The sequence below is a fragment of the Lycium barbarum genome, chromosome 11, assembly GCF_019175385.1.
Source record: "Lycium barbarum isolate Lr01 chromosome 11, ASM1917538v2, whole genome shotgun sequence".
NCBI lineage: Eukaryota > Viridiplantae > Streptophyta > Magnoliopsida > Solanales > Solanaceae > Lycium > Lycium barbarum.
In genome coordinates, this window is record NC_083347.1 from 121,378,576 (window position 1) to 121,401,297 (window position 22,722).

The 22,722-nt window shown below is 36.0% G+C and overlaps 2 protein-coding genes across 2 annotated transcripts; one reads left to right on the top strand and one right to left on the bottom strand.

Annotated features, from left to right (window-relative positions):
* Positions 1-2,465: 2,465 nt before the first annotated feature.
* LOC132620237 (LRR receptor-like serine/threonine-protein kinase RGI5) lies at positions 2,466-3,852 on the bottom strand. The gene has a single exon (XM_060334918.1). The coding sequence runs from the start codon at positions 3,850-3,852 to the stop codon at positions 2,488-2,490; it is 1,365 nt and encodes a 454-aa protein (XP_060190901.1). The 3' UTR covers positions 2,466-2,487.
* A 1,264-nt stretch (positions 3,853-5,116) lies between these two features.
* On the top strand, positions 5,117-7,045 carry LOC132618199 (serine/threonine-protein phosphatase 7 long form homolog). Its single transcript, XM_060333264.1, has 3 exons — positions 5,117-5,969; positions 6,249-6,431; positions 6,514-7,045. Exons 1-3 carry the CDS (start codon positions 5,697-5,699, stop codon positions 7,033-7,035), a joined length of 978 nt encoding a protein of 325 aa, XP_060189247.1. The 5' UTR covers positions 5,117-5,696; the 3' UTR covers positions 7,036-7,045.
* The last annotated feature ends 15,677 nt before the right edge of the window (positions 7,046-22,722 follow it).

Here is a 22,722-nt window from a genome sequence, read left to right on the forward strand (position 1 = left end):
CTCACTTGTGGAATTACATTGGATATGTTGTTATTGTTGTTGTTGGGATATTAATTTGATGCTTTAGGAACAAAACGATGCAGTTGGAAAGGAAAACGTCCAAAGTGAAAAACAGTCAAGGTAGTGTGCTTCATCGCGAGCATGGTCTAGGTGAGGAAAATACTCCTCGCTTCGCAAAAGCCATGTTGGAGACAAAAATCCGAGCAATGAAAAGTATATAGCTTGAGTCGATTTGTTTACTAGGTAGAAACTGCCTGATCAGCAATTAAATATTAAGTATGATCTTGAATTGAATTTGTGAAAAAAGAATTTTTGGTTGCAATAGGATTGAATGTGGCCGGTTATTTAATCTAGGAAATTACAGAATAGATTTGTGGCTATAATAGAAATCTACTAAATCTTCTTGATTAATTATCTTACCGATATTATTAATGTATCTTGTTTATTCTATAATACCATAAAAATATAGCCGTCAGATTATTCTGAAAGTTTTTCTTGCATAAAAGATTGTTCCTAATAGTTGAATTGCTAGCACTACAGTGTGACATATGTTTCCTATTGTTTTCACCACACTTGATTTTTAGAAATATATAAAGTAAATCTATATATAATATAAAGTTAGACATAGGCAAGGTGATATGGTACCTCTCTGTGGCCTCCATTCCTTTTTTTTTTCTCTTTTTTTTAGCCTTTTGTCTAGTTATAAAATGAAAAATTATAATTGTACTTTAATTATTGTGTTTAATAATGGAGGACTATTAGAATAGATGTGTGCTGAAGAGTGGAGTGTGCGCTGAGTCTATTGTATTGGTTGTCTAGCCATTCATTACACTCTTTAACCCATACTAAATTCTGTAAATGATGCTTATATTTTCCCTTGTTATTTCTATAGTCGGTTGCAAGCACTCATTCAGGTATGAAGTCTATTCTTTACCATTTTTTATTTCCATGTGTTCGACGTTTTGCCTCAATGAATTTCTACAAATTGCTTGTATTTTCTACTAAGTCTCAGGTGTGCAATGTCTATTAAACTCTAAAGTGCGTGCATGATTCCGATTGTTGGTTTAGAATAGAGAGTTCTTTTGTTCTATCGCAATTACATTTTTCTCTGCGGGTTTTCAAATGGCATAAAAGTGTGACACCATGTGTAGTCGATTTAAGTTAATGCAGAGGTTTATAAAGAAAAGGTTGTTATTTGCCTTTCTCGATTAAACAGGTGCTTAGTCTACTTTGAGACAACATTAAAAAAAAAACACTCAAATCTGAGATTTATTGTTTGTAAAGAAAAGAATTATTTTCCTCTATTGATTGTATCTACCAATTTAGAACATTGATTTTAAGAGGAAATAATAAGATTTATTGTAATTAAGATTTCAAAAGTGCTAAAATAAAAATACATTCTTCACACTGATACAATATTTTAGCAAGCATTTGCAACAAAACAAGTAATTGGTAACAAGAGTTTCCAAGAACATGTTCAACATGCGAGAAGTTGAATCCTGATCTTTTGTAGCATCCCTACAACATCTTTCATGTTTGTCCTTCTTGGCGGAGATTTAACACAAAAATCTAATGCCACTTTCATGATCGATGCCACACAATCTAACTTTAAGTTACTATCATTTGGTGTTACCAAGTTAGCATCTACAACATCCATTACTGCCTCAGGAAGTGAATTACTCACCCATTGCTTCAAGCTAAGATCTCCCTCGAACATTTCATCATTAGGCTTCCTCCTTGTAAACGTTTCCATCAACATGATCCCGTAACTATAGACATCACATTTTGTTGACACCAATCCATCCAGTCCATATTCTATAGCCAAACAATTACTTCAAAGATATAACATAATTTCTTAGAGGAAAAGATAACGGAAAAAATGGTGTTCAAAGAAAAACTAAGAGACGTACCCGGTGCAATATAACCAAATGTTGCTAAGGTTTTAGTGAATAAATTGCTCACAGCTTCACCAAGCACTTTTGAAATACCAAAGTCGCTTAGGTGGGCAACCATATCCTCATCGAGCAAGACATTACTAGGCTTCAAATTACAGTGAATCACGGGCAGTGAGCACCCATGGTGGAGATATTCCAACACACATGCCACATCTATCATTATGCTTAGTCTGTGCAATATGTCTAAGAAATAGTTGTGTGAATACAAACACTTTTCAAGACTCCCATTAGGCATATACTCAAGCACCAAAGCCTTGAAATCAAGGTTGGAACAACTAGTGATGACTTTTACTAGATTCCTATGGCGAATGCTACGCAAAATTTCACATTCTGTATCAAAATGCTTGAATGACACTTCCAATTGCAGATTGAACACTTTAACTGCAATAGTAGTCCCACTTCTGAGAATTCCTTTGTAGACAGAGCCAAAACTCCCGAAACCAATCAGATTACTCTCGCTAAATGCATCAGTTGCTTCGATCAATTCATAGTATGAAATTCTTCCTCTTGTTGCGGTAGACAATGAATCAGCTTATTGAGGTGCTCTTTTACCTCCTCTATACTTTATCCATACGAGCACAAGGGAAATAGGAACAAATGCAAGTGCAATTCCCATCATAAGAAATAGAACTAGCAATTTTTTCCCATTTGATCTATGCTTTGATGAAGTGGGGCATGGTGGGACATTAAATCTCAAAGAACCACACAATGCTTCATTGTAAATGAAAAACTGACTCGAAAGGTTCTTGAAAGGACTTCCTGAGGGTATTTCACCATACAATTTGTTGATAGAAACATTGAAATACTTGAGATTTTGAAGTTTCTCCAGGGATTTCGGAATGATTCCCGTTATATTGTTATGAGAAACGTCTAAAAATTCCAAACCTATCATGTTGCTCATTGAGTCAGGTATAGATCCTTGCAACTTGTTGTGTCTCAAAGAAAGTTTCTGCAGATTTTGTAATCCTCCAATTTCTCTAGGAATTCCATTTGAGAATTGATTCATTGACAGATCCATTTGTATTGCAACCTTTAGATTTCCAATTTCTGCAGGCAAAGAGCCACCCATGTTGTTTGACGATAAGTCAAGAACGACAAGATCTTTAAGATTCCCTATGCTTGTTGGTATATTGGAATTCAATTTATTGGAACGCAAATGTATCTCTCTAAGCGAAGTAACGTTCCCTAAACAATTTGGAAGAGATCCTGAAAGTTGATTTTGACCAAAGTAAATGTTACCCAATCTCTGCAATTTACATACATTATCTCCAATAACTCCTGTAAGAGAGTTTTCACTCAAGTTCAAGACCTGAAGGTTTGTCAAGTTGCCAATTGATGTGGGAATCGATCCAACCAAGTTGTTTTCAGAAATATCAAGGGATAATAAGCTGCTTAAGTTCCCAACTTCATTTGGAATTTGTCCATTGATTTTGCAACTTTGGGCATAAAATTTTAGAAGAGATGTGGAGAAGTTTCCTATAGAGACTGGAAGCATACCATCTAGAGGGTTCAAATCTAGAAAAAGAGTTGTTATTTTTCTGCAATTGGTTAAGGAGGTCAAGAAACTAAATGATGAGTCACTGGTTAAATTATTTGCCACCAAGTTTAAGACCTGTAGATGAGTAAGATATCCAAGGGAGTTGGGAATCAAACTAGTGAGTTTGTTGTATGAAAGATCTAATAAGGTATGTTTTGAACAATTGGAGATTGAATGAGGTATAGACCCAACAAGATTGTTGTCTCCAAGATAAACTTCTTTCAGCCTTGACATGTTGAAGATTTCCATTGGAAGTGAACCACTAAAGCTATTAAAATAAAGATCAAGGATCCTTAACTCCATGAGATTTCTTATCTCTTTGGGTATTTCACCTGGCAACACATGATGAGTATTACACATGATGAATTATTGAATACTAGTTAGTTCTATTTTAGACAAATTTATACTACTAGACAGTGTGTCTAGCGGTCTTTTATTTTATATGTGTATATATATATATATGTTAGGTTTTGCTAACCTACTACATAGAGTCTTGCTAACCTATTACATGAATGTAGTATGTTAGCAATGTATTCATTTTTTAATTCTCCAAAACACTCTACTATTTATTGCCAGCACATTAAATATAAAGACCTTTTTGTCTTCCCACAAAATTCCCCAATTTCTTCTCTCCAATTTCAATTTGACAAAAAATTGTTCTCAACCTGAGAATTAGGCAAACCCACTTCAGTTCATCTCGTTTTCATTTTTCCATCTCTACCTAAGGTTAGATTGTTGGCAGGAAAAGTTACTATACCACAGAATTTGATTGAAATATATAATATGATTGAATTTTTGACCAAAATAAGCTATTATTTAAACCAATTCACCAAAAATAATACGTTTTTTATTTTTTTTACAGAACTAGTATAAACGTATTCCTGAGTAACGTATTAGACATTATTTTATTCAAAAATTCTGACGGGAAAAACAGCTAATAAGTGGACGGCGTTAAAATAAAAGTCGTTACTGACAGTAACGATTTAGTCCTATTATGTATCCTAAGACCACGACTATTAGTTGTCTCTTCATTTAAAATAACGACGTCGTTCAGTGTTTTCTAATATATGTGAATAAATATACAACTGAGCTGTAAGCCCTCATTGAACAAATTTTCCTTTTCAACTTAAATCCCCTCTTCAAAATAAACCCTCATTCAATAAATTTCCCTTTTCAATCTAAATCCCCTCTTCAAAATAAAACCCTAACATCACTATCACCAGGAGAACAACAAAATTTACTCGATCCATATATTATTTTATCTATCGCTGCAAATTGATTTTGTTCCGATGATATAGATTGTGAAGTTTATTTGATTTTTTGCTGCAAATTTTAAATGTGAAACTTTCAAAGCTCAGTATTTTGTGCGATTTTGCTTGCAAAAAATCGATTAAGAAGCTTGGAACAGGATACTGTGATTAAGGTATGTGTTTTTTCACACACTAGTATAGTGGAAGAATTCTGGATTACATTTCAAACTTTCAATTTCTAGATTAGAAGATAATGGTATGACGAATTTCTCCCTTTATCTTCAAAAAAAGGTAGTATTCTTGTTTCTGGGTTTTTCGTTTGGAAGATACAAAGTTTGTTTCTCTGTTTTTTCACTTTCTTAAGAAGATGTGATGTTCACATTTTTTAGGCAAAACAAGCATAGAAGTTTCATAGAAAATATTCACTTGTGTAGGTATTTTTGTTTTATGGGGGAAAATAATACATATCAGATGGATCCGGGTCCACTCGACTCGTCCGTATTGAATGAACAACTCACCCATAGGTCACAGGATATATGGGATGGAAAGGATAATGTGATTTTGAATACAAGGAGATGTGATGGAAATTTTTGGGACTTCGTAAAGGAACATCCAATTGATACACGAGTCTTGGAAGTGATTAGACTATCGGGATTGTACGGTGTTTACAGATCTCATCGACCTACTATTGATCGTAGTTTGATTACTTCATTAGTTGAAAGATGGCATCCTGAAACTCATACGTTCCACTTTAGGATGGGAGAAGCGACAATCACCTTGCAAGACGTAGAGGTGTTGTAAGGCTTACCCGTGAATGGTGATCCAGTACTTGGGAATGAGTTGGCGAGGAGCACAGAGGATTGGAAAGACATTTGTCAAAGATTATTAGGTTTTAGTCCACTTCCTGGAGACTTTAAAAAAAATAGCCTCAAGGTATCGGCACTTAATCAACACATGCTACGTCATCCAAAATTACTTGACACGGCAACACAAGATATGGTCAATCAGAAGGCTAGATGTTATATGTTTTGGATGATTGCTGGTATGATGATGGCGGATACATCTGGAAGTAATTTGAAGCTTATGTACTTACCTATGCTTGAGGACGTCAACACAATAGGATCTTACAGTTGGGGTACTGCGACTCTAGCATGCTTGTATCACTATCTTTGTAAGGCCTCACATGCTAAGCAACATGAGATAGCGGGATTCCTACCACTACTACAGGTATACCTAAAAATATTAATAAAAGTATTAACTGTATTTATAAACAAAACTTGTTCAATTCCTAAACATATAGTTCTCTTTCTTCTAATTAGATTTTTCTAACTTTCTTACATGGAATGTTCCTCCCAGAGTATACATATAGTTCTCTTTATTTTCTTTCTAGCTAAATGATAAGATTTTTTATTTCCTTTTTGCTATAATGAAAAAAATGATGTTGATTGTTTTAGTTTACTACAACAGTTGCATTAAATGATGCTGAAATTAGTGTTTTTTCTTCAGGTTTGGGCATGGGAGAGAATTACTGTTCTCAGGCCCCAGATATTAGCACAAATGGATGCGAATACTGGTTTACCTAGGGGTCCACGCGCTACTAGATGGTTTGCACATTTTAGTTGGACCGACACTACCCAATATGTGTTGAAAGTTTTTAGGGATGCACTTGATTCCATGACGGAGGATCAGGTACAATGTTGTATTAGTTTTGTTTTAATTTTCATGTATATTGTAATTGTAAGGTCTCATTTGCTTTATTTGTTTCATTTAGTTTATTTGGGAACCATATTCTGATGAATTAATTGAGAGCCTTCCCGATTATTGTCGTGTTGGACGAAATATATGGCGTGCTAGAGTCACAATATTTTGTTGGGATGTTGTCGAGGTTCACTTTCCTGATCGAGTTATGAGGCAATTTGGAACGATACAGGAGATACCACCAACTCCGTTTGCATTTGATCCCACACATTTCAACCACGATCGTCGGGGAAGGCCAAATACAAATTGGGAATTGGAGTATGCACAATGGTTGCCATTTTGGCACCAACAACTTCGATACGTTATTAATGCACCGGTCAATCATGAATCACTTCGGTACGATGACCCCTACCTTGTTTGGTTCAGACGCATTACTCGTCTTGTTATTGGTAATCCTACTTCGCGTCCTCAGCAGCAACAAGGTTATGTGCCTAATGCAACGGCTTATGAAGCAATGGTAAGTGGTGCATATTTATTTTGGTTCAACAGTACTACATGTTTCTTTTATATGCAATGTGAAAACTGTATCAGATAATCAGTTCTACACTAGTTGCAGCATATTAATAACTTCCTTTGTCTTTGTTGTTTCGGTTAAAAGATTCTACCAAATAACTGATCATGTATAAATTAATCTAGTAGTTGCAGCATACTATTTGATAGATGGTATATTATAACTTGTGATATACTAACCACCGCTTTCTCCTTTTTGAAACAATGATGCATGCTCTGCCCATAATTCTCAAGCAAATTTGTGTTAAAAAGATACTGTTTGGTTCCATGAAAATGCATTTGGGACAGAGTATTTGGGTAAGAAGAAATGTGTGAATATGTGGTGATGATACAAAGTGTGGTGTTATATAGGAGTAGTAGAGAGTATTTATCTGAAAAAAAAATGGAAGGGGGAGGAGAACACTGAATTAGCAGGAATGGTTACAAATGGTGACAGATTTTGGCAGAGCAGAGGGAGAGAGTGTCACTGGCTATTTATTTTGTTTGTTTGTATCTCTACCCCGCCACCCCCTGCTTTAGTACTACAGTTGTTCAAGTGTACACCTGTACAGCAGGGGCATGTCATTACATTTTTACTATTTTCTCATCATTTACAATGCCCTGCATGCATGCTAAATTACCCATCCTAATATAGAATAGTACACTTATCTTCACAAAGTACACATAATGCGTGTAATCACTAATGAGCTCATACTAATAGCAAACCTTTTCTGGAGTTAAAAGTTAGGCATCTAAGAGTTATACTATACACTTACAACCTAGCTACAGACTATTATGTTTAGCAGTTTACGTAGTTAATAAGTTGTGTACTAGTAAAAGATTTATCAATTTAATTTTCAGGTTCTCAATCCACATTTATTGTATAAATTTAAATTCATATAGTTGGGTTTTTAGTAATCTAATTAAAAAGGTACTGTTTGGTTCCATGAAAATGCATTTTGGGACAGAGTATTACTGTACTATTCTAAAGATGCATGATTTTGATGTGGTTTCACACAGGTGCGCTATATTCATTCAGTGGTTGATAAAGCAAAATCACTCTGTGATCAGCCATTATTTGAGGAATTTTATATGTTTCGTGCAATGGTGCGGAGTGAAGGTGAAAAGTGCTTGACATATGTGCACGAGGCTGATAGAATTCATTTACAAGCTGATTATAAAAAAGATGGAGTACATGCTGACCATATACGTCCCTCTGTTCGTAGGCGAGGAAAAGGTGGTGTTGCTGGTAGGAGGGAACGTGCTATTAAGAGAGGTCAAGTGTCTATCGAAATGGATGAAATGCATCAGGAAGATGCCCAAGCAGTCCCGGAAGATGATCCAGCAACAACAAATTGTAATATTAGTTCCACTTCAAGAGGCGACACTCACGAATTCACTCAGGCATCAGCTATGACATATCAACCAACAAGTACTCAAATTGTGCCATACATGACGCCACAAACTCCACAATATTCAAGAGATCCAAGTCTTTCGTCTTTTGAGAATATATTTGTTGAGAATGGTCCTGTTTTTAACTCATCGCCTGTGCAAATGTCCATCGATATCCCTGAGGCCACTAATAGAGATGATGGGCAGGACTGCAATATTGAGATACAAGGTAATGAGTTGGATGATTCCAATGATGAAGTGGATGGTGAACCATCAATGAGGCAGAAGCGTAAAATTATTCGTAAGCGTTGTGCGACCGGGAGTCACTTTATGGATCAGCATGGTAGGATTAAAAAGCAGCGCGGTAGAGGTAAAAAGCAGCAAGGTAGAAGCAAAAATAAATGAATGCATCACTAATAGTTTGGCTTGTAAGTAAGATGAAGGCACATAATCTCGCTGATCTAGTTTAGTAGGAATGATCTCCTTTTTTTTTTTTTTTTTTGCTAACTGTAAGTAAGATGAAGGCACAGTTGGTGTATTATTTTGTATTTTTTGTATTTGGTTTTTGCTAGCAAGTACTGGAAGTTTTAATTGGAAGTCATGTATTAGCTATGGTTTTTGCTATCAAGTCATCAACAGTTTAGTAGGAATGATTTTTTTTTGGCTCACTGCTGGTGTTGTTTTGAAGCTGGAAAAGAAACAGTTATGGTGTATTAGTCTTTTTTGCTTTTTGTATTCAGCTATGGTGTAAAGAAGTGAAATTTTATGAAAAGATTTCCATGAGGTATTTATATGTATTTCTTCACTTTATTCATACAGATGCTGAACTTCACTTTATTCATACAGGTGCTGGTTTATTTCTACTGGTTATGCATTTAGTTAATTATACTTGTTGGATGTGCATGCTTAAGTATACATAGTAGAGAATTTAGGAAACACGTATTGATCACTCCTACATAAAATTTAGGAAATTGAGCATATTGATCATATAAAATAAAGAAGCAAAAAAAAATAAAAAATTAACTGATTACTAATGAACTAATATAATAACTTGACAAACTCGACTAACACTAAGTTTGACTACGAGTTGGACATTGACGCCTATCATGTCCAGTTTGCCTACACAACCCGCAAGCTCGCCCATATACTACAGGACCACGATCCATCTCATTAGGAATTCTAGTTGTCCTTGGTCGATTGGGACGACGATAGAGTTCATTACTTGTCATTCTTAAACTTGGATTAGCTTTTAACACCGTTAACCCGAGCTATTTTTCCGTTAGAATTTTTGAATAAAATAATGCCTAATACGTTACTCAGGAATACGTTTATGCTAGTTCCGTAAAAAAAATTAAAAACGTATTACTTTGGTGAATTGGTTTAAAAAATAGCTTATTTTGGTCAAAGCTTCTAATATGATTTGTTCTGCAAAGAAATATTTTTTATGTAGATAAATCTCTAGAAATCAAGACCCATTTCCAAGCAATAGTGACTTGTTCTCAAAGATAAATCTATATTCATTATCAGCTGCACGATTGTTCATCTTCATTAAATCTCAAAAATAATGTTAAGATTTTTGTATAATTAAATCTCTAATTTATATCTCAATCAGATGATTTTAGAATATATGCACGAATTTAGAACTATTAAAATACAATAAAGTGTTGTCCAGATACTAGTTATTCTAAAAGTGGGAACCAAAAAATTTTAAAGTTAATTTACCAAAATGTCCATCAAATATTGAACGACTTTTTTTACCTTTCGAGCCAACATTATTTCAAAAACTTATTTGTAAAAAGATGTAAATGCACATTTTACAATTATAACAAAAAGAAAAAGTTTGATACAAATAACAAAAAAAAAAAATTGTAAAATGGGAATTTGATTTATCCCTCATTTAATAACTTAATTATCTTTTCTTTCACCGTCGGGGTTAATAGAGACTAGTAGTATTTTTGCACTGTGTCTTCCTCTTCTCCTAATTAATATTCACAAAATTTTAATTATTTTTATATTTAGTTGTAAAGCTTTAGTTTCATCAGCCATCTTCTTATCATATCTTGAAGACTAAAAGACAATTGGTATTCTTGAATGTTATTAACTGCTATTGTTCTCATGGTATTAACTGCCTTCAAAAAATTGTCGAGACCGCAGTTGGCAATGAACCCAGATAGATACTCTCTTTGTTTAAAAAATAAATGGTGTTTTAGGCTTTTTAATTTGTTTTGAAATAAGTGGTGTTTTAGGATTTTAAGAAGAAATTGACCTTATTTTTCCAAAATTACCCTTATTTACATAATTAATAATCATTAAGTAGCTTTTTTAGGAAAGAGGTAAAATTGCATTAGGGATAAGTTAACAAAAACACTCCCACTTTTTTAGGAATGAGCAATTTCTTAAAGGTTGTGCATAAGCTAAAAACATCACTTATTATAAAATGGAGGGAGTATTAACAAGAATAAATAGCCTCTATTGATCTATGCACGCTCATGTCTCTCTAGCTAGAAGACCCAACTCTTAAAGGAACTTTGAATTACTATAGAAGTTGGTCTGTTGCTTAGCTATCACTCTTAAAGCATTAAGAAAAAATTAAAATCCGCATATGTTTCTTCTCAGGAATTTATTCCCTTTTAGATGCTTGTGTGTTGGGGTATGGACGTGAAATATTCCAGAGAAAACATTTACTGCTACTTGATAAAATCATTTGTCAATAGTCACTTTTAGTTGTTGAAATGTAATCATTTGTCAATAGTCACTTTAAGTTGCTGAAATGTATTCTTCAATGCAAATATTTTAATATGGTATTAGTGTGCAACACACGTTTGTCGAAACTAGTAAAATATAAACAAGGGAGACTAGGCCTTATCTTATCAAATTAGTATAAGTTGTATTTTTTGCTATCACTCGGAATACGTACCAGTAAACGTATTTTGATTAAGTTCGAGGTCTTGCATCTTGGTTAAGTTGCCAATCTCCCGCTGTAAGGATCCCTTGAGATTGTTCCCCCATAGATAAAGAAATTGCAGTGAGGAGATATTGTATATGGAGATCAGGACTGAGCCAGTAATTTGGTTTCCCTCCATGCTTAACATCACCAAATTAACAAGATTTCCAATTTCTTGTGGAATTATCCCTGCAATTCATGTGTAATAAATTTTTTTTTGGGAATTAATTAGATACAATGCTACTAGAATTCATAAGATAAAACATACCAGTGAAATGGTTAGATCCGAGAGCCAACCCCTGCAGATTAGTTAATCTTCCAATTGTTGACACCCAATTTTGTCCCTCTTTTATTTAATTTACTCGGGTTTCTAAATTTACTGACGAGCTAAATACTTCATTTTTCACAATATTTTATTGCCACTACTATTAATATCACTACTTTTATTTTTCAACATTATGAGCATTACTTTATCAGAGATTTTAAACGGTTAGTCATCGTTTCGTTTTCGGGTTTGGAATCGTTAAATTAATTACAAGACAACACTTTGTAAAATCCTTACTTTCTATATACTAATTACTATTTATCTTCACATAATAAATATTGTACTGGTTACTAAATTAGAAGCCCGAAAATAATTAAAATAACGGAGGAAGGACCAATATTTTTCAGCCAAATTATCAGCCCATACTCCTATTAATTCAACCAACCCACATTATTTCCCTACCCCAAAACAAATAATCAGCCCACATTTATCCCCTATCCAACAGACCAGCCCACATCCTAAACTACCCGGTCCGGCCCAACCATTTACCCGACCCGGTCCAATTTTTTCCTAAACCTAAACAACCCTTCAGCAGCCGCCCCTGCCCTGATTTTTTTTCCCTTTCCCTTCATCTCTTTCGCCCTCTTTTTCTCCCTTTCTCTTCACCCGCCGCCTTCCCTTTCCCTTCCTTTCTCTCCCAATTCGCCTCCTCATGCTCTCTCCCACTCGCCTCTGCTCCCCACGTTCTCTGCCTTCCACTTCCTCTTGTCCCCCACACCTGTCTCCTTGTTCCCCACACCGCTCCTCACCTCATACGCTCCTCTCTCTCATACGCTCCTCCCTCTCTTTTCTTAAACCAAACGAAGCCCTATAAATCTGTGGCGAATTGAATCTTGAAAGGGGGGCTCAACATGTTCATATCATTTTTTTACTACTCTAAATCTGGACTTTGTTCGAATTCTGTTCTGTTTCAGTTCTTTGGCAGCCACTTTAACCATTCCTAATTATTTTACATTTGTTCAATCACTATACTTGGGAACACCCATTTGAAAATTAAGTCGTTTTACTCTTTCGGCTTGTTACTTTAAGATCGAGTGTAGATCGGAGACCCGACGCCCCATTTCACTGCACCACCAACAGGTAAAATTTGATGCCATTTCGACTCATCGTTCTGTTAAAATTGTGTTAGTATGAAAAAATCATGTTTAATATCTTTCTGTTGCCATTTGTGATTCGAAATTTGTTTGCATTTCTTTTCGCGTAGTAGCTGTAGTTGACGAATGATAAGTAGACATTAAGGTTCGCGTTTTAGTTTTTACCATTTGTTAATATTTAGATATATTTTATGAAGGCTTTAATAAACCAGATTATGTCTAGCTCTGTTTTGTCGAGTTTCTGAATGTGAAGTTCTTCTCCCAGTTTTCATTCCAGTTTGTATGAGTCTAGTCTAGTTAACCTTAGTTTGAAATGATAATTAATTCTGTCTTCCGTTTGAGTTATGGCAAAATGAAATAAATAATAGTTGAAACATGATTGCTATTTTGTTTTAGTTTGGTTAATTCAGAATCTGGTTTCTCATTATGTTTGAACCATGTTGTCGGAGTATTACAAGGAAATTCTGCTTATGGGATTTGTATTCTCGAATGCTGTAGAATCATATTTATTTGTTTAAATTTAAGGCCATCTTTTCAGGCTGTATATCGTCTAAAGTATGAGTGTTCGACAAATGTTTGGGAGTGTTCATATGCTTTGTGTCGTCTAATACTCTACTCCCTTTTATATTTTCTGTATTTTTTTTTCTCACTTTCCTCTATGTGCTCTTGGGCTCTGCTTGCTGGACTTTGTTTTATCATGGCCATTTTATTAGTAGATTAGTTCAGTCCCGTGCATAGTATTTAGGCTTTTGTTTAGTTTAGTGATCATGCCTTAGTATAAAGTAATGCTAGCCCTGGAGTATCTGTATGCTTATGTTGGATGACTATGTTGATGGTGTCTATTTTCAATCGATACTTTCATGTGTTCATGTTGTCTAGTTAACATAGCTGGTGTCCATATAACTTGTGTCATGTTACTGCTGTCTACCTCTATGTTGTACAATTATGTAGCTAAACAGAATCAGTATGGACATGAGTGTTAGTTTAAATCTAAAACTTGATTATCGTATAAGTTATTCAGGTTAACATTGTCTAGTTTAAAGTTGGAAAACCTGTAGAACTCTTTGATTTAAACTCGATCAGTGGTTCAGTTGAGTTAGAGGGGTGTCTCTATGAATTTACTTCAATTGTTCCTGAAGCAGTTTGCTAGACATACCCATGGTAATCTAGAATCCCACAATGTTGATTTGGTTAAGGCTAGTTCACGGGTTGCCCTTTAAAAGTTAAACTTATGCTGTGTAATGCCTCCGCTGTAAGCTTAGTCATCACTTATGTGCTACTGCCCATTATCCGGACATATGTTTGAACATGCTATAAGCTTAAATGGCCTAACCCGAGGAGTGTGCCTGGTTAATCGTGAGGTTTGGTCTTGTTTTAGTTGCTTTGCTATTTCGAACAATTGACAGATTAAACAGGTGTCTACTTGAATGCTGTCTAAAAATGGATGAAATCTAGCCCAAAGAATGATGTTTTGCATTAATGAGTATGCTACTAAAACCTGCCTGCAACTTTGTTTACAGGGGTTATTCTCTTAAAAAAATAAATTCTGTTGTATTTGTTTTAACTGAGGTTGTTTATGCTATGTGTAACGGAGCTTGTTTGATTAGGTGTTGCACAATCCTGAACCTGTTCATTTTTTTTTTATTTGTGATTTAGTATGTGTTTGATTAAGTAAGTCAACCGTCCCTTCTTCTTCCATTGTAGTTTCCGATACATTTATGATTCTGTGGCTTGCCCTTAGTTTCTTTCGAATGTCGTTTATTTTGCATTGTGAAGAAAAGAGATACATGATATGTTATTCCAGATCTTTGGTGTTGTGAGTAAGAGTGGACATTTCATGATTGCTACTTCATTAGAAATTCTTCTTCAATTACTGTCCACAGGGAATGATGTTCATCCATGTCTTGATTTATTCTACCCATTTTTCTAGTTCTGTCATCAGTATAGAGTTTAGTTTTAATCTTGTTTGAAATTAAATAATTAGCTTACTCTGCATATGTTAGATAGTTTATGGATTCATGCTGAAGATTCTTATCTTGCTTTAGTTACGTAGGACTTAGGTTGTTTGTGGCTTTTTTTTGTGTCTATTTTCTGCTTAAGTTGCAATGGAATTATAAAGCACGTGTGTACCTGACTTTTGGTTTTCTGCCCCGAAACGCTAATTAAGAAGCACGATTTAGTTCTCTGGTTTCTTTCCCTCTCTTTTGTTCTCCTGTGGTCATTATGTTTCTGCTAAGATTTGGATTAGTTTGTTAATAAACAATGTCTCCAAGTTTCTAACTCGTAGTGAGTATATTTTAGCCTTAAAATTTATAGTCGATGTGTTATCCAGAATCATTTGTAACAACTTTCACCTTTAGTCCTATCTCCATACCTACTAATGACTTGGTCCCTTTACTAATTCCTTCATTTTCTTTTCTTTGTTTTGCATGAACACCGGAGCCGAAGAGTTTCGCTTCGAGACTCAACGATACCGCTTACGAGAGTTGTGAAGAATTTATTTTGAGGATTAACGTCGAAATGTCATATGCTCTTATGTTTTCTCGCCCTCTCTTTCAAATCATCCGGGCAGTAGCGCAAAAGAGAGTAGCAAAAGTTGCTGCATCACTTTATCCTTTGCATCTTAATTTATTCTCTTACCTGGTTTATCTCTTTGATATTTTAGTTAGCATTCCCGAATATGGTGTTTAGTAAAGATAAACCAGTTATTTAATAGGTGTTCGTCTCTAGTTAATGATTTAAGATCCGTAATTAGCCATGTAGAGTCTTTGTTTTATGACATCTATTTTAGGAGCTATCTCAGCAATCTCTCACTTCTTATTAGTTTTCTTTAGGATAAAGAATGCTTATAATTCATGCCACTGTAGATAGTGTCTTAATTTCCAGCCAAGAATCGTTAATATTTTCCTTCAAAGATTACAAGAATAATTGACGAATCCGTCCTTCTGTTTAAAATAAAAAATAAAAAATTGTGGCTTAGCTTGTTTTAAACACTAGCCGTTTCTTCATACGAAAATGTATTTGAATTCTTTAATTCACCCAAATCTGAAACTTTTCCACTTTTCAACCCATCAATAGAAGTTTTTTTTTAGTATCAGTTACTTTAATTAATTTAAACAGTATAAATTAACACTTCTCTTCTAGTTTATTTTAGGCAATCATTTTCTCTCGATACTTTGATTTTAAGCATCTTTACACTCATACTCAGCCTTTTGAACTAATTCTACAAGTTTTATTTAAAATAGCACGTTTATATTTCTATTATAACCTTAGCAATACTTATAAAAAATATTTTCTTAAAATATTATAACATATTACATCTACATTCTTAGCCTAATTAAATTTGAGTCCGGTCGGTTAACCATTATTAATGGAATTTAGAGGATGCCTAATACCTTCCCTCTAGATTAGTTGAACTCTTACCTAGAATCTTAAGTTTCGCAGACTTTTAAAACAGAGTTAACTTAGAAAATAACTTTAATAAATTTTAGGTTTCCTAATTCACCATAAATAATTAGGTGGCGACTCCTTAACATAACACAAACAAAAAACAGGAATCTCCAATACGTCATACTTCTAATTTTAACCTCCGGGTAAAAATGGGGTGTGACAGCTTGGCGACTCCGCTGAGGATTACTTAGGTTCTAACCATAACGGACTTAGTTTAAATAGGCTTTGCGTGCTTATTTGAAATTACTTTATCATTTGTTAACTGTTTTTACATGCTATTAATTGTTTGCTTGATATAAACTGTTTGTTTGATATAAACTGTTTATGTGTTACTGCTTTGATAAAACTATCATTCCGTTCATATTTCCTCCACTTCTAGAAAACTCACACATATTCACACACTTAAAACGGTTTCGCGGTTCGCGCCCGTTCACTATCAAATTACCTTTTAGTTGGATCGATCTTGTGGATTTAGTCGATCGGCGGTGCAGTCGACGGCCACAGACTTTCCACTCCCAAGTTGTCCGCTTGGGGGAACCTTGTGTCATAGGAAAACAACTCTTAGTCAGCCTAAGATAGAGCTATACCAACACCTTTATTAGGAGCATACTTTTCATGACCTAGGAGGTTTAATACCCTTGGTGTATTAAGCCCATTAGATGACTTTACCCAAACGTCCAAGCGGGTTCACGACCCCAAGTGACAATAATCATACTTTATATGCACGTTTGAAGGATAACTGTGCCTAAATATTGACTATTTGCTCTAATTAATTAAACTTTAGGAGGGAGGGAATGACTAACGTTTCTATGACAGGTATGGATTTACATTGGAGTACAATGAATGACGAAGATCAATGACATCACAAAACAGAGCTTAAATTTAGACATAGGAAATTGTATTTACTTTACTTAGATTAGGAAACACTTTATGTTGTACTCATTTGACATGTAATAAATATTACACTACTTTTGTACTTTATTTTGGGGAAATAGAATTTGTTTAATCAATCAAAGCAATGGGATGACGTATTATGACACACTTTACCCTTCAAACAAACGTTAGGCCTACCTTTGGCACAAAGAGGTCACATGCATATTAGGACGCGTTATTTTTTTTTTTTATATAATCGTTTACATTTGTTTGACAATTTGTTTGACTTTATTTGACAAATTATTTGCTACATGACTTACTTGACTCTATGTGATCATGACTTTACCTACTTGACTCTATGTTATGGGACTGACATCATTTTGCATTTTTATGTTCTTATATCCCCAAAAAGAGTTGATTCGTGTCGACACCAAGACACTGACCATCCGGGATGCCAAACCAGGAGAGACTTTGAAGAATTGGATTCTTACTCTAGGAGTCTTGGTAGTTTGAACATATAGAAAACTTTTGAAATAACACGATTTTAAAATTGAGGTTTGAATCATGCTCAAGACTTTTGTTGCTTTGCCTCATCTTTTGAAACTTAATTGCAAAATCTATAAATGCATTTCTGATTTTCCTTAATCATCTATTGCTATTTGTACTTTATTTATCAAATCTGCCAACTCTAGGATTATGACATGAGATGAAGACAACATACATCCTGAGAGAGTAGCCAAAAAAAAAAAAAAACTAGGGGACAAGACAAGATTCCATTCGAAAGAAATTGAAATAGCCGATAGGTGATGACATAAGCCTGAAAGCTAGCAAGTCAAGAAGACATTGAAAGACAATATTAGGTTAGACAGCCTAGTTTGCAACCCTTCCTTTAACAACAGTGCGAACTACGCTGACCTGATTCCCATGGGGGATACGTAGGCAGCCCACATAGGGTTCGGTTGCTTTACAACAAAAAATTCAAAAATTTCTTATGTACCCTACGAACTACGCTTGACCTGATTCCTCGGGGGATACGTAGGCAGCCCACATAGGGACTCGGTCATACTAGGTTAGAGTTTTTCCCATTTTTGCATGCGTACGAACTACGTTCTGACCTGATTCCCGAGGTGGGATACGCAGGCAGCCCACACAGTGTTCGGTTGCGCTATAACAGAAAATCCAAAGTCCTTACACAAAGAAAACCACACAGGGCTTGATTCCCTCGGCGGGATTCGTAGACTATTAACATACAGATCTGTCACACGTAGATAAAATCCAAAAAAACCTTTTACCATTTATATAACAGAACTACGCTGACCTGATTCCCTTGGTGGGATACGTAGGCAATCCACATCGGGTTCGGTCCCTTTATTAGAAAACTTCAGACCATTTTATGTTTTACGAACTACGTTCTGACCTGATTCCTTGGCGGATACGTAGGCAACCCATATCAGGTTCGGTCACACCGCAACATAAATTTAGTACACCCTTCAGAATCAAAACTGGGGCATATTTTGAAAAGATATAGACAAAACAACAATTGTGCATCGACAAGATTAAGGCTACCAGACAGGAAGTATTATGAACTGATTACTTTAGAAGTGTCACAATCTAAAGTTGGCAGAATATTTTACAACTTACATATATATACATTTACACATATATCTTTTCTTATATACATATGCTTACGTATATTTCTTTCCTTATACATATACTTACATACATGCCTTTCAAATGAAACACTTTCTTTCAATTGTTTCACTACTGTTCATCTACCGAGGCTTGAATGGAGATCACAAGATCCAAACAAATAAGACGAATGGAGCAGCCAACAACGTCAAGCTTCGAGTCAACACGAATCAACTTCCCCCTCCCAAACTAAGAATTTTTCTTTGAGCGCAGGAACCTAAAATCGCGAGATCAACAGTCAAGTCTATCAATCGGGGCCAAAAGCATCATTGGGCTCATTGTGGCCTCGCCTCAAAAGCCATACGGCTTTACTTCCAACCTTATCTTTTAATTTATTTTTATCAAAATAATTTTATAACTTTATACACCTGTTTTTGTAGGTTGACGAGATTGAAGGCGAATTAAATCAGGATTACGTGTCCTAAATTTGGCCTGTCACGATACCATCAACATCATGAGCCAGACGGCTATTCCACCGCTTTACTCCATACTTTATCAATTATTTTATCATATACTTTACCAGCTTTAACCATTTTACTCTGAACTTTGCAGGAATCATTGTTAAGTTTCCGAAGACAGCTGAAGGCATCTCCCAAGACCGCTGGAGGCATCAATATCACACCCCGAGGATAACTATACATTTTAGGCTCGTCCGCCTTTAATAGGACATCATTTTTTCAAAAGCATCGCATTGCATATGCACTACTGATTTCAAATGCCCGACAAAGGGACAGTATCATTATTCACAAACGCACAGCATTTAGGATCGTCCACCTTTAATAGGACACTTTAGGCTCGTCCGCCTTTAATAGGACACTTTAGGCTCGTCCGCCTTTAATAGGACACTCTAGGATTGTCCGCCTTTAATAGGACATTTTAGGCTCGTCCGCCTTTAATAGGATATCATTTTCTTTAAATGCCTCACACGGCTTATGCATCATGTCCTCGAAAACAACCGGAGACATGCTTGGGTTCGTCCACCCTAAAATAGGACATATCGGGTTCTTCCACCCTAAAATAGGATACTTGGGTTCGTCCACCCTAAAATAGGATACTTGGGTTTGTCCACCCTAAAATAGGATATCGGGTTCTTTCACCCTAAAATAGGATACATTGGGTTCGTCCACCCTAAAATAGGACATATTGGGTCCTTCCACCCTAAAATAGGATATCGGGTTCTTCCACCCTAAAATAGGATACTTGGGTTCGTCCACCCTAAAATAGGACATATTGGGTCATTCTACCCTAAAATAAGAATTCACATATTTATCTTGAATTTTACAGGATTGGCGTCGAGTCTCTGAAGACAACCGGGGGCATCGAACGGCTATACAGCCTCATATGCATAAGCCAGACGGCTACACTATGACACTACTCTCTACCTTATCATTCACTTTACCAATGCTAACGATTTTACATTGAACCTTACAGAAATTATCATTAAGCCTCCGAAGACAACCGGAGACATATCATCGAGTCACCGAAGACAACCGGAGACATCGCATGGCTACACGGCCTCACCTGCATAAGCCAAACGGCTATACACTTATTTTACTCCTTACTTCATTTCTTTATTTCATCATCTACTTTTCCTACTTCCACAATTTTACCTTAAATTTCGCAGACAGCATCAAGTCTCCGAAAACAACCGGAGACATGGCATCAAGTCCCCGAAGACAACCGGAGACGTAGCATCAAGTCCCCAAAAACAACCGGAGACATAGCATCAAGTCCCCGAAGACAACCGGAGACATAAGATCAAGTCCCCGAAGACAACCGGAGACATAGCATCAAGTCTCCGAAGACAACCGGAGACATAGCATCAAGTCCCGAAGACAACCGGAGACATAGCATCAAGTCCCCGAAGACAACCGGAGACATATCATCAAGTCCCCGGAGACAACCGGAGACATCGCATGGCTACACGGCCTTACCTGCATAAGCCGAACGGCTATACACTTATTTTACTCCTTACTTCATTCCTTTATTTCATCATCTACCTTACCACTTTAATGAATTTACCTTAAAATTCGTAGATATCATTTATCATCGAGTCCCGGAAGACAGCCGGAGACCTTATCACTATCATCTTCAAATGCAACTAGAGACCTTATCATATCCTCAGCATACGCATCACGCATTCATTCAAGTCCCTGAAGACAACCAGAGACAACATTGGCCACATGGCTTCATCTTCATTCCCACACTCATATTTATTATCATTTTACACTTTTTATAATTTTACACTTTAAACATTATTACTAATTTTGACATGAATCTCAGTTTTGGCAGAATGTACAACCTGCAGAGATGCAACACAACGTGGAACTTTATCTTACGCAGTGAACTGGGGCAAATTTGCTGAAGAGGAATACCAAACTCACAAGCAAAGGTCGCGAATCTACTCTCGAACTCAATCCGCCTACGTCCACAAACATGTGATACGTAGGTTAATTTCTCTTTCACATCTTCCGCTAAAACTCTACTGAATCTACTCTTTTCACAATCTCATATTCCTTTCTACATCCCCAGCGTTTCCATAACTCAACACTGGGGCATCTTTGAAGAATTTACACCGTGCCTAGTAGAGTCCTACTTATGGGTGTGTTGTGCACCACAGTTATAATTAGGAGGCTATAAGCACGTGTTCCATTCTTGAACGTTCTCGTCACCTGTCTACAACCCCCCGCTAGATTATGAATCCACAAAAACTTTCGAATTATATATGGCCTGATTCTCGTGCAGCCCGAGATAGGTAGGCAACTCGAAACTGAGATTCGGCCATGGTTTTCCATAATTCCTTCGACCCTCATAATATTTGCCATCAAATTTTCCTAAATCGTACTTTCTTATAAATTCATATTCGTTGGTCCAAACAAAATTGGCTACTACGTCAACTTCTTCGCCCGAAGATTCTTACATCATCTCCGGTCGAAGAGGGGCATCTGTTGACACCCAATTTTGTCCCTCTTTTATTTAATTTACTCGGGTTTCTAAATTTACTGACGAGCTAAATACTTCATTTTTCACAATATTTTATTGCCACTACTATTAATATCACTACTTTTATTTTTCAACATTATGAGCATTACTTTATCAGAGATTTTAAACGGTTAGTCATCGTTTCATTTTCGGGTTTGGAATCGTTAAATTAATTACAAGACAACACTTTGTAAAATCCTTACTTTCTATATACTAATTACTATTTATCTTCACATAATAAATATTGTACTGGTTACTAAATTAGAAGCCCGAAAATAATTAAAATAACGGAGGAAGGACCAATATTTTTCAGCCAAATTATCAGCCCACACTCCTATTAATTCAACCAACCCACATTATTTCCCTACCCCAAAACAAATAATCAGCCCACATTTATCCCCTATCCAACAGACCAGCCCACATCCTAAACTACCCGGTCCGGCCCAACCATTTACCCGACCCGGTCCAATTTTTTCCTAAACCTAAACAACCATTCAGTAGCCGCCCCTGCCCTGATTTTTTTTTCCCTTTCCCTTCATCTCTTTCGCCCTCTTTTTCTCCCTTTCTCTTCACCCGCCGCCTTCCCTTTCCCTTCCTTTCTCTCCCAATTCGCCTCCTCATGCTCTCTCCCACTCGCCTCTGCTCCCCACGTTCTCTGCCTTCCACTTCCTCTTGTCCCCCACACCTGTCTCCTTGTTCCCCACACCGCTCCTCACCTCATACGTTCCTCTCTCTCATACGCTCCTCCCTCTCTTTTCTTAAACCAAACGAAGCCCTATAAATCTGTGGCGAATTGAATCTTGAAAGGGGGGCTCAACATGTTCATATCTTTTTTTTACTACTCTAAATCTGGACTTTGTTCGAATTCTGTTCTGTTTCAGTTCTTTGGCAGCCACTTTAACCATTCCTAATTATTTTACATTTTTTCAATCACTATACTTGGGAACACCCATTTGAAAATTAAGTCGTTTTACTCTTTCGGCT